The sequence below is a fragment of the Merops nubicus genome, unplaced genomic scaffold, assembly GCF_000691845.1.
Source record: "Merops nubicus isolate BGI_N331 unplaced genomic scaffold, ASM69184v1 scaffold26574, whole genome shotgun sequence".
NCBI lineage: Eukaryota > Metazoa > Chordata > Aves > Coraciiformes > Meropidae > Merops > Merops nubicus.
The window spans coordinates 6,055-17,894 of NW_008604653.1; the positions used below are offsets into that span (position 1 = coordinate 6,055).

Below are 11,840 nucleotides of genomic sequence, written 5' to 3' on the forward strand. Positions count from 1 at the left end.
TAACTGATACAGATACTTTCATCATTTCCTCTCTCCTCTTAATTACTCCCTCTTTTCTCCATAAATCTGAACACCTTAAATTCAGCTTTAATTTGTTAATACAAGGGTTCTTTCTTCCTAGCAGTGCTGCGAAGCTGACCTCAGTTTCTCTTCAAGAAATGGCAGCTCTCCAAATAGTAGCAGCCAGAGCGTGATACTAAACAGCCTTGAATATGTGGCCAAACTTTTCAGCACAAAACAAATTATGAGGCAAATGGCAGGTCTCCTGCACCCTGTCCATCTTTATATAGGAAAGAGAAACACAAGAATGTCATAAAAAGTTGAGCAAGTCATTTTGTAGCAGGATCAATATATCATGCAAGTTTCTCAGCAGGAAAGTTGTTTACTTTGCCAAAGGTACTACCTTTTTCTCATCTATAGCCAGCTTCTCAACAATATTCTCTTTTATAATTCATGTATTTCTTTGTAAAATAATGCTATTTTTTGCAGTGTACAATTTGACAACTCTAAGCCAGAATGTATCTTCACATCTTTTTATTAGTCAGCTACCCAACTCAATGCATATGCTTTTCTTTTTCAGTATGTTTTTCCTTCGTACGCAATGCTAATTAGATTCAAAAATTCTTCTTTGTCCAAAGCTCAAAATACCAAAGTCAAATACAACTTATAGCTTTAATTCCCTGCTTCCATAAAGGCCAGTACAACCCCAGACACAAGATATTTCCTGCATCAGTTGGCAACACAGTGGACCCTGTATTTACAGAAGATTGGATTAAATTTTGCAGTGTGATTTGCTGTTGCTCAAGTTCCTTCTGGCTACAACTTCAGTTTCATCTTGGCATACAAATCCCCAGTAGTCTTTTGCTCCAGAATCAAGAGGTACTGCAGGAAGATGCAACTAGATTTACAGTTTTGTTCCTCCTCTATCTCACTGTTCAGAAATCAAATCAACACTCAAATCCACTGTCTTCGCTCATCTGCTAAAACTTTCTTTGGCAAAACACTGCCCATAGCAATCACAATAGCAAGTTTGTCAACAGTGTTTAAACCAGAAACATGATTGGTGACTACCCTGAAGACTGCCAGCTCTCATGCAATGCTTCCCACCCACTGAGAGCACAGGGACCCTGAGTGCCTGGGCATACCTGGAACTTGATCAATGCCTGGTCTGCCAAAGCAGGTGGAGCTCAGAGTATGGGTCTACCCCATCTGCTACTACTGCTCTTGAGGACAGATGATCATATTAGAGTAGCTGAGACCCAGACAGAAGGAATAAAATTATCTAGTATCACTACATTCTGAATCAGTTAGTAATTCAAGAAGTAACAACAAGTCAACAATTAACTATTGTAATTTCCTCAACAGCAACAGAACTTTTAAGCTCTTCTGAGTCAGTCCTCAGCATCCAAGAGACGACATTTTACCCATGTGCTGCAGTAGTTCTGTCTGCACGAAGTACATCAAAGAGGTAGAGCTCCTTCAGCAGCCTCTCGCTCTCCTCTGCAGCTTCTTCAGGAGATGGTGCCTGTAGCAAGACATACGTGTGTAGCACAGGGACATACTACAGCTGCCCTGAAGGACACATTACCTGCTGTCTCATGTTTGAGTTGTAGTGATCACCGAGTGACCTTGGAACTAGCAAAGACTACATACAAGAAATAACAGTCTCAGGAATTTCTGAAGTTTAAAAAAGTTATTTTTTAGGTGATTAAATAAAATCCCTTGGATTTTACACCACCTTAGGAGAAAGTCTCAAAAAATACACAGCTGTGATAGCATTTAAACATCATATCTTCAAATCAGTGATTTCCTGTTGACAGGAAGAACAAGTAGCTCACGGGCTTTCTGTATAGGGAATATATTTACCTTATGGAAATATATATATCCTTGTGTCAGCTCATCTGATCCTTCTCCTGAAAAAATGACCACACTGTCCGTTTTCTTCCGTATATATTTGGAGACAAGATACATTCCTCAAAAAAAAAAAAAAAAAAAGGTTATTAAAATACAGCTACATGTATGATGCTATGTACACCCAGTACAGTTTTAAATGTAGCATTTTAGAAGTTTCTCTCCTACACTACTTTCTTCTGTAGCACACAAGTGTAATACACTAAAAGAGCATTTCATTCTTATTCAAAGCCATCAACAGCCACACTAAGTGCTGCAAATACATCTAAACTTACACTTAGCCCTCAAAGTATCAGAAAGACCTGTCTGTCTGTGATCCTGGGAATGCTGGAGGATTCCCATGGGAACACATAAAGGAGTTGTTCTGACTCGGTTTGAAATGAAGCCCCTAATTAATTCCAGCACTGTCCTGAATAAATCTTCTAGCTTCGGAGAACATAACTACCAGAAAAAGTTATTGTTTAACTCTCTGCCAATGTGGGTTGAACTGGATGAAGCACTTTTAACTTTTTTTAAAAGAATTATTTATTAATCAGAATTATGACTTCCTTATTGCATCTTTCCAAATAATAGGCTTTTTAAAGAAAAGTATTACAGATATAAAGAAAAGGATCCATTTCATTATCTTTCATACTAAGCAATCACAGAGAAAGATGACAGATTAAAAGTTTGCTTTATTTTTTGAAGGAAACACTTTCAATATTTCATATTCCAAAGTCTTATCCTCATGTACCAAATCCCATGCAGGGACCTGGGTTTTCAAAACTGTGTTGCCTGTTTGGCTTATTAACTTTTTTACAATGTTTTAGGCTGACACAAGATCAACTGGGTAAAATATTGTAGCTGGTATTACACAGAAGGTCACATTGGATTAGGGTTTTTCATTCTTATCAGTTTGGTAACCTGATAAGCAGCTGCTCTTGACTCCCTTCATTTCTCAGAATCAAACACACATTATAAGAAGTCTACCTGGCTTGAGTGCATGTTAGAAAGTGACAAGAAATACTTCACTTTAGTATTAAAATTATGCAAGGAAAGAGTAATAATAATTGTCTCACTATCATAACATCCAGTACCTCAGAACCAGTAAATTTGCCCCCTTCCTCCAAGGTTCATACTTAGCAGAGTGAAAAACATAGACCTAAGATTGAACTGTTTAGAAAAAGATGTTTCTTCTTTATCTAACTTTTGTTTTTCATCCCAAAGCTTCGGGAACAGATCTTGACAATGGTTTTGTACAGTCAGTTTCTTTAAAACCAGTAACTGGTTTTGGCTTAGTGTGGTACAACAGACCACAGGGGAGAAAACCTGGAGTCTCAGTTCTCAGGTTCTGGGCCAGCTAAGGGATCTAATAGACAACTCCATGATTTTACACAAAACTTTGAGCAATATAAAGCAAAGATTGTTATTAAAAAAACAAAAAAAACCCAAAACAAACAAAAAAAACCCCACAACATTCTCACCTATTGAAGCTCTTACTGTTGTTATATCATAGGTTTCCAAGGAGAAGATAACGTCCTCAATTGCCTGAATTCCCTCTTCAGAATTAAATACTACTTCATGATGTTCACTGCCTATATGTGCTGCTACCTGTTCGTTAAAGGTCACAATGATGTATTGCTTTCCAATTAGAACATTTTTTTAAACATACATTGTGTTTACAACACACAAACTGAGTGAAAGCACCAGTCCCCATCTGCCACAGTGAGAATGACATCACATTAGGCCAAGAAAAGTTGATACTGTAGCAGCTCCTCTGACTTGCAGCAGTACACACACCAGAGGGAACACAGTCTCTGTAGAACACAGTCTCCATAACTACAGTGTTCAACTGTGATTACACAGCCCATCCAGCTGCTTGCCCAAAAAGTAACAGAATCTGTAGAGGCTTTGAATACTCCAGATACTGCCCCAAAGACAAAAAAAAAAAAAAAAAAAAGCCTTGACACCCTGGATACCTGAAGTGTACCTCAGATGCCAAACAGTTTGTACAAGGCTCTTAATTCAGTAAACTGACAATTAACTTACAACATTTAACACATATACAAATGACATATGGAGAGTTACCCTAAAACCCAGAGGCAGAATTGAGACAAATCCAAAGTGCCATCTCTTTCGGTTTTGTGCTTCTCTTAATTGAATAGCAAATGCTGTACTAAAGGATTTACTGCAAACTGATTTGCATCATAGCAAAACGTGACTACTCAGTAGTACTATTAACACCACACTATGAAGTTGGCACCATTAACACAGACTCTGTAGCATTCGGCAGCTCAGAACAAACTGAAAGGAATGGTCACTACACCTTTCTGGCAGCCAGCAAGTCAGGACTGTTTTCCATTCCAATTGCAAAGGTTTGTAATGGATAACTGATGTTCATTTCTTTCATCAGTTTCAGAAGAACAGCTGCAACCAAGCTGGAATCTAAGCCCCCTGCCAACAAAAAAAATTATCTGATTAAGTATTTGGCTAGTTTTTTTTTCCCCTTAAGGACACTGAATTTTGATAGTGGAATCTCATGAATGGGCTTCACTTTTAAGCTGTATGAATCCAAGGTACTTCTTGTACATGTCCACATTTACCTCTGCTTAACAAGGGAATCAGGCAACTTTTGCGGAGCATCTTCAGTAACAGTTGTTAGTAATTTTGGTGTCAGAAGCATCAGTGGAAATCCTTCTTTAGGACACACGGAAATTATTCTGAAAACATTGTACCACTACAGGACATGCCCCTTCTCAACCCTGATATAATGAGATTTCTGCTCTTTTCAAAACTGCTCTCTGTCCTCTCCTTAGCTACACATTTGATATTCTGCTGACAGAACTATGTAATAAATTTTTTTCTGGTTTGCTGTTTGAATAAGAAGGAATTAAGTAAAAGAACATTTAATGTAAAGATTCCACTCTTCCCCAACCATTTTTCAAAAGTGTGTTTCACACCTTTTGAGTAGAATTAACTTTTAAAAACTTCAAAGTGAAATTATTCATTAGTGACTTTCTTTTTTTTGCCTTCTCTTCGTTCTCAGGGGGACAGTGGAAAGATCTGAATACTATGGACAACAAACAAAAAATAAAACCAAGAGATGCACAAGCTGCATAGATGTACTAGAAAACTCCACCTTATTCTCAGAGCTAGTTCTGTTAATTGTTGACTAGTTCTACTTGCTGCTCCCCTTTGACATACTGAGCAAAACACAGTATCTGTTACCCCACACCTGCCTGCAGTTCTGACACGCATAAGCCAAAATCTCTACAGCCTGCACGTGATTTTTCAGCTGAGTGCATTAGCACCCATTCCCACTGATACCCTTTGTGAGCATGCTACCTTGTAAAAAACAAAAACCACCAAAAAAAAAAGCCCCCAACCAAAAAAAAAAACCCAACAACAAAAACACACAAAACCCTCCTTCTGTAGAAATTACGTGCAGAGTCTGAGGGAAAGTAGAGCACATGAACTGAGTGTTCTGGATGCAGAAATCAGGGAAATCAAAACCTGAGTTCCCACTGTGAAGTTGCAGAACTCTCTCCATGATTGCAAACAAAATCACTCCTCCAACCATATTCAAAATTGTGAAGCACTGAGATACTCTGTTATTATACCAGCACAGGCACTTAGTTTTGCTACTAATGCATTCTGCATCTGCAGAATGCTCCTGAGGAGCTGATGAGTGCCTTCTAATTTTATATCCAAAATTTGTAGTTTGAACAGGCTTTTTACTGAGGCTGGGATCTTCCAACTCAGCATATCTCTCCATTTTCTTTACCTCCCTCTTACTTTTTATGATGCCAGAGTAAGGAAATGGTCCATCAGTAACACCTAGTCAGTTCTCTCTCAGTCAAATTTAAAAGCTTCATTTAAAAAGCTTCACAACAAATGAGTGTAATTACTGATGGTCAGTGAATGCAAGAACAGCATATCAGAACTCTAACCACAAGTACAAAGTGCTACAAAACCACAGTAAATAAGATTGATATCAGTCCCATGGCTACAAAGCCTTACCTCTGTAAAACTGACCCACTAGATCACAACACCGATCAGCTACGTCAGTGAACAACTTGCTGTACCACAAGCTATTACCTCACCTGAAAGAGATTCTGGTCCAGATGGTCCCCTGTAATTTGGTAAATAAAGTGCAGTCTAGGATGGAGGCTAAAGCAAAAGGTAACAAGTAAGAACTTCACCTCCTCCTACCTGAAACATGCCAAGGCTTTTTTCTATGCTCAATCTCTGCAAAGTGAATCTAGTTATTTTCTTTTTAGACACCAACCTAGGTACACTGGGTAATTTTTCAATAAGAATATTGTATTTCTTTCCTTTCAGTTAAAAATGGTCAGTGTCTCCACAAACCAACATTCCAGCCCGCAGTAAACTTCAGAAGCATAAAACTTTCAAGATACATGCTAACTCAAAAACTGCATAACAAACTAGTAAGTTCTCTGTACTCTGCTCTAAAAAGCAAAAGATTCAGATCACTTCAGGTCCACCATGGTATAACAGCCAGCATACTTTCCTCTGGCTAGTAGAGGATGGGTGGAAGAGAGAGAAGATACAGAATCCCTGTGATTCTTGCTACTTACCTGACAGAAGACAACCAATCCTTCTGTGAGCCATCAAACGTTTTCTTACGGCATTTTCAAACAGAATACGGATGTTGCTTTTCACAGTTTCAAGATCAAAGCCTGTCCAGAAAAGAAATAAAAAAAAGTCCAAGAAGTGTTACTTAGACTTTGCTGCATTTTACTACTGGGAAACAAAGCTATTTATCTGAATTTCCTTTGACAATGAAAGCATGCAAGTTCATCTTTGTACATGACTACCTACAAAAACAATTCTTAAGTCCCTACATTATAAAGGTCCTTCCAGGTGTTGGTTTTTTTTTTAATGGCACTTTTAAAAATCAAATCAATGCAAATTTTACCTTCAACAATTATAATTTTTTAACTTTTTTAATCAGACGAAGCAGCAAATGCTTTGCTTTACTACCTGAAGGCAGAGTTTCCACTGTATCACACGCGACATGGAGTGGTTCATCTTTATAGCTATGAAATTTTACTAATTCCACTGATGCAACCTTGCCAGAGGGCTTTAAATCCAACACTTCGTAATGACCCGGGAGGAATGGTTCCACTTTAGGACATAAGGATGTTGAATGCTTTAACTTGGTAAGTCCTACAGATAAAGTGGGGAAAAAAACAGAGTCATAGTCTTTGATCTAGGATGGTTACATTATACATCACTCAGCAGCCTCTGTACTAAAACTATACACAAAAATATTTTCTCCACTTCCTAAGTTTGTTATTAAAAAAAAAAAGCATATTTCGAGTCCAAGTCTGCCCTGGTTAGAGCATGATTCCGCTTCTGACATGTTGCAGACATAGATTGGAACCATCTGAAGTTGAGGGAGATAGCACAGAAAGGAAGCTGGCAAGTTTTACTAATTGGCAAGTAACAGTTGATTCCTGTGAGCATTAAGAAGAGCACTTTTCCAGCTGACTACATGATATGCATGTCAAAGTGTAATATGTTTATGAGAATTCAAATGGTAATTAATAACTGATTTTGTGGTTAAGTATAGTCAAGTTGCAACAAGGAGTTTGTAATAAAACTGCATCACTGAAGTGACCGACACTGATTTAGTGATTTCATAACTCACTGATCTACACCAATAATGAATGCCAAGAACAAGACCTGTAGCCAAATCTCATTTATATCCCTTTTGTGAAAGAGGATGTTTTGCACCTGGTAGTCACCTGGATGCCACAACAGAGATACTGAATTGCTGTTAAGAGAGGGTTAAGAATAAATGCTGTTAAGAGTAATTCACTGTGATGGTTACATGACACAGACCCTAAAATATTCACTTCCCTCTTTCTTCCCAAGAAGCAGAGATGGGACAGCTCTTAGTACTAGCACATAGTGCTACTGTTGGAGAAGTCAACCTACATTAGATCCTGATAATAAAAATTATATATGGCAAATGGGACAGACTCAAGTAATCATCAAAGCCAATCTTAACCAAAGTGTATTTTAGGCAATAGACTCCCTTTTGGAACTGGTTGGATTTGTTCACACAAGTGTCAAGACTAATGATGACTACTTGAAAAAATGAAACAAAATGTAGTGGATGTGTCAACTCAAAGGAGAGAAAATCATCAAGTAAGTGTCAGTAGAAAATTACCCAATGCTGCAGGAAATTTCAGTAGGGTTTTGGAAATCCTTGGCTTTTACAGATTAGCAGCTCTCATGGTATTATTTCCCAGTTCACCATAGAACATTGGGAACAAATGCCAATATAATTTATTGTAGCATATATCTAGCCTAACTCTATAGGCTGCATTAAACTCTGAGGTAGCATAAAACATCTCAGACTCTATACTGCTATGATCCCAGACCACAAATAATTAAAAAATTAAATAAGCAAGTTATTTTAGAGATATTAAGGACAATTAAACATCTTAGAGGTTTACTGTCAGTGGGTTTTGTTGTAAAGATACCTAGTTCTTATACTACTAAATACAGTTCATTTATTACTGAACTTACAGTTCACTTTCCCTTCACACTTAGAAGAAAAACCTGACAAAGAAGTCTGTCTCTGACAATACCTAAGATTATTTAGGTAACTAAACACAACTGCTTTTACCTTTTGCCTCAGAACAGACACCCAAAAATCCATCATCAGTCAGCACCTTAAACAGTGGTCTGACTCCATAGGTGTCTCTTGCCAGAAACACTTTTCTGTTTGCAGTATCCAGAAGGATGAAAGCAAATACGCCATCTAGCATGGATGCGGTTTGCTCTATTCCTCCTCTGTTGTAAAGATGAAGGATAACCTCACCATCCACTAACGTTTGATATTCAAATCCAAACTGCTTCTGCAACTAAGAAAAAATAAAGAAAACAATGAATAAGCATTTGCAAACTTTGACTGCTTATTAATTGGAAAAACACCACCATTCATTTAACAGTTCAATACGAACACTTTTTTGATAAAACCACAGTTGAGAAGTTATGCAAACATTTCTGCTGCCAAAGAAGGAAATTATACTTTTGGGTTCAAAATATTACCCAAGATCATCTCTCAGACAATGAGACTGACTCTGCAATCTTAAGTAATTTGCATTATCTCAGGTTTTCAGGGACGTATTTCTATTCAAAGATGTCAAACAGCAAACCTATGACCCTGGCCTTCAGGAGCACTAGCCTCCCCATCTCCCGCAGACAAATGGCAGAAGCTGGCTGCCACTATTTCAAAAAAAAACCAACTCAAAACAGGATCAGAAACAGAGACATCATTTACTGTAGTCTCAAATCACTCAGTGCCACGTTCTTAACAGATAATAATGACATTTACATAAGACCTCTGTCCACCTCAGAACACAGACGCTCCTCACACCTCTGCAGAGTAAAGTACTATACAAATAAACTTTGGTTTACTTATGAAGTTACTGCAATTCCTCAGTGTTTTTGTTTTTATGCACAGAGTATTTCCTTCTGCCTAATCTTCCTCCCTTCCTCAAACTAACCTTTTCACTCTGCCTGTGCAGATGGGAGTGGGGGAGGAAGAAATTATCTGTCAGACTTAAGTCAGACCAAATATGCTTCATGTTCTTGTGGTGCTACTCTTCCAAGTCCTTTCAGTATCTACCAGACAGGAGGAAAGACAAGAGTTTCAATAAAACACTAACAAGACAAAAAAACCCCACAAAACTAATGCATTAGCATTTTAACTTCTTTGGTTTCAATTGTTATTTATGGGGCAAAGTCTCAGATCAAATTATTCAATATTAAAATAACTAACTCACTGCCCTAATCAAAACTCACATTTCATCAATGCCTGTTTCCTTGGTAGGTTTCAGCCAGAACCCTGAAAAATAATCTCTTTATAAAGGAAGAGGGTACATAAAATAGTGAGAACAACCAAACAAATTCCTGCAGGTGGCAATGCAACTTTTGCATAATTGAAGTCCTCTTAGGAGTGTGTGTATAGCACAACTGAGAGTAATTCTTACGGTTTTCAACAGCAGAAAAACCACAACGCACAATACAGGAAGTATTACAGGCTGTTGGTATAATACATCTCACATGCACTGCAGGATAAAGCGCATCTCACCTTTCAAACAGCCAGGTACTTGAAAACTGGGAAAAAAACACCCATAAATTTCCTGCCTATTCAAACTCCCAGTGACGTTACTGATGTCACTGACAATAGCCTGACTCTGACTTCAAAAATGTGATGTTAGAAGTACTAAGACATAGCAGATTATTTGTAGGTTTCCAATACTACCACGCTCAGTTTCTGGTTAATTTTAACCATTCTGTTTCAGCATGATTCAGAAACAGTAACAATTTTAAGCTGCTCTGTAGGTCAAATTTGGATGATCTGAATGGCTTCCCTTTACAAGTAACACAGGCAGCATAGACATCTTGGCACAGGGACTGAGGCACACAGACGATGGGTGTAATACTGCTGCTGAACATCAGGGACACTCAGACACTTCAGAAGTACAGAGCTGCTCCTTGTTTTGTGCCCTTAGGTGGCTCTCAAAAACTCCACAAAGCATCTCTGCCTTAAGCTGCAGACACCTTAAGGACTTTGGTGGCGTACTGGAAACATATCCCTAGTGTTTGTTGCTTTGACATAAATACCTAATCATACATTCTATACATTAATGTATTATATGTGACATATCCCACCTAGACTGACATGCAGAAATCACAATGTAACACCCAACACCTTGCAGAATGACCCAAAATAACTGAAGAGCAAAACAGTCTAAAAGTATTTGCATTGCCAAGACAGAAGGAGAAAAAGAGGTTTAGAATCCCCCTGTCCAAGAGATAAGAACACATCTTTATTTTAATCAGATAAAATATAAAGGTGCAAATCCTTATTGCCCTTCATGCCAATTAAAAAGGGACGTTTCAGTATTAAAGACTGAGACTCACAACTCGAGATAATTTACTTCCTTTTATATACTCGTAATTTGATAACTTTTAAAAACTTTTCTTATATTCTAGTCCACCATGTTCTAAACATTTTCCAAATATCCACCAGTTCTGAAATTTAAAAAAAAAAACAAAACAAAACAAAAAAAACCCCTAAATGTTGTATGATCCACACAACGCTTACCTGTTTGAAATTGTAGATTTCTCCATTGTAACACAGCCACAGATATGGGAATTTCTTCACCCGGATAGGCTGCATACCATATAACTGATCAACAACTGCAAGGCGGTGGAAACCGAAACAGCAGTTGGTGAATCCATTGACGTTCTCAAATCGAAATGCATCAGGACCTCTGTGTGCTATCTTCATGGCACTTAGACACTGGACAGAAAGGCATTCATCACTCCCAAATAGGGCCCAGATACCGCACATTGTTTGGCTGCTGGTGGAGAACCTGCTCAATAAAGACATGAACGCTGTAAATGAGAGCTGACACCTACAAAACACAGATAACACGTGTAGGCTATTAATTGCTTAACTGTCGAAAGGCCTATCAAGAGAGTAGCAGACGTTACTGCCATGAGGTAAACCGCCGTTTGTCCAGAATATTATAAGCAACCTTTGACAAGCAAGAAATTAGGCTCAAGTTTACCTTTAGGTACTCCAAGGCAGTCTGTAACTTTTTTATGGAGCACAAATAAAACATCACAAGGCATCTGGTACAATGTGCTGAAGTGACATCATCTCAGCAGAAACGCTAACAGTCCTTCCATTATATAAAGGAGACTCACAGAGAGCGGCTTTTTACCAAGGCCCGTACAGTGACAGACAAGGGGCAGCGGTTTCAAACTGGAAGAGGGCAGGCTTTCTCTGGATTTCCCCAGCACCACGGGCGGCCCTGACGAGAGAGGCGGAGAGGGAGCAGCGCTGGCGGAGCGCCGTGCTCCTCCTGGCGTGCCTTCTCCAGACCCTGTGCCCACTC

At 38.5% G+C, this 11,840-nt stretch overlaps 1 protein-coding gene across 1 annotated transcript in view; it reads right to left on the reverse strand.

Annotated features, from left to right (window-relative positions):
* The window catches only part of ASNS (asparagine synthetase (glutamine-hydrolyzing)), a 14,907-nt gene extending 3,597 nt beyond the window's left edge, over positions 1–11,310 (reverse strand). Inside the window, exons 1-8 of the mRNA XM_008939061.1 lie at positions 11,042–11,310; positions 8,552–8,789; positions 6,895–7,080; positions 6,489–6,590; positions 4,217–4,344; positions 3,375–3,501; positions 1,867–1,973; positions 1,425–1,525 (exon numbers count right to left, since the gene is read on the reverse strand). Coding sequence (XP_008937309.1) covers positions 1,425–1,525; positions 1,867–1,973; positions 3,375–3,501; positions 4,217–4,344; positions 6,489–6,590; positions 6,895–7,080; positions 8,552–8,789; positions 11,042–11,290 — 1,238 coding nt within the window. The 5' untranslated portion in view covers positions 11,291–11,310. The remainder of the gene's footprint in view (positions 1–1,424; positions 1,526–1,866; positions 1,974–3,374; positions 3,502–4,216; positions 4,345–6,488; positions 6,591–6,894; positions 7,081–8,551; positions 8,790–11,041) is intronic.
* Between the last annotated feature and the right edge of the window lie 530 nt (positions 11,311–11,840).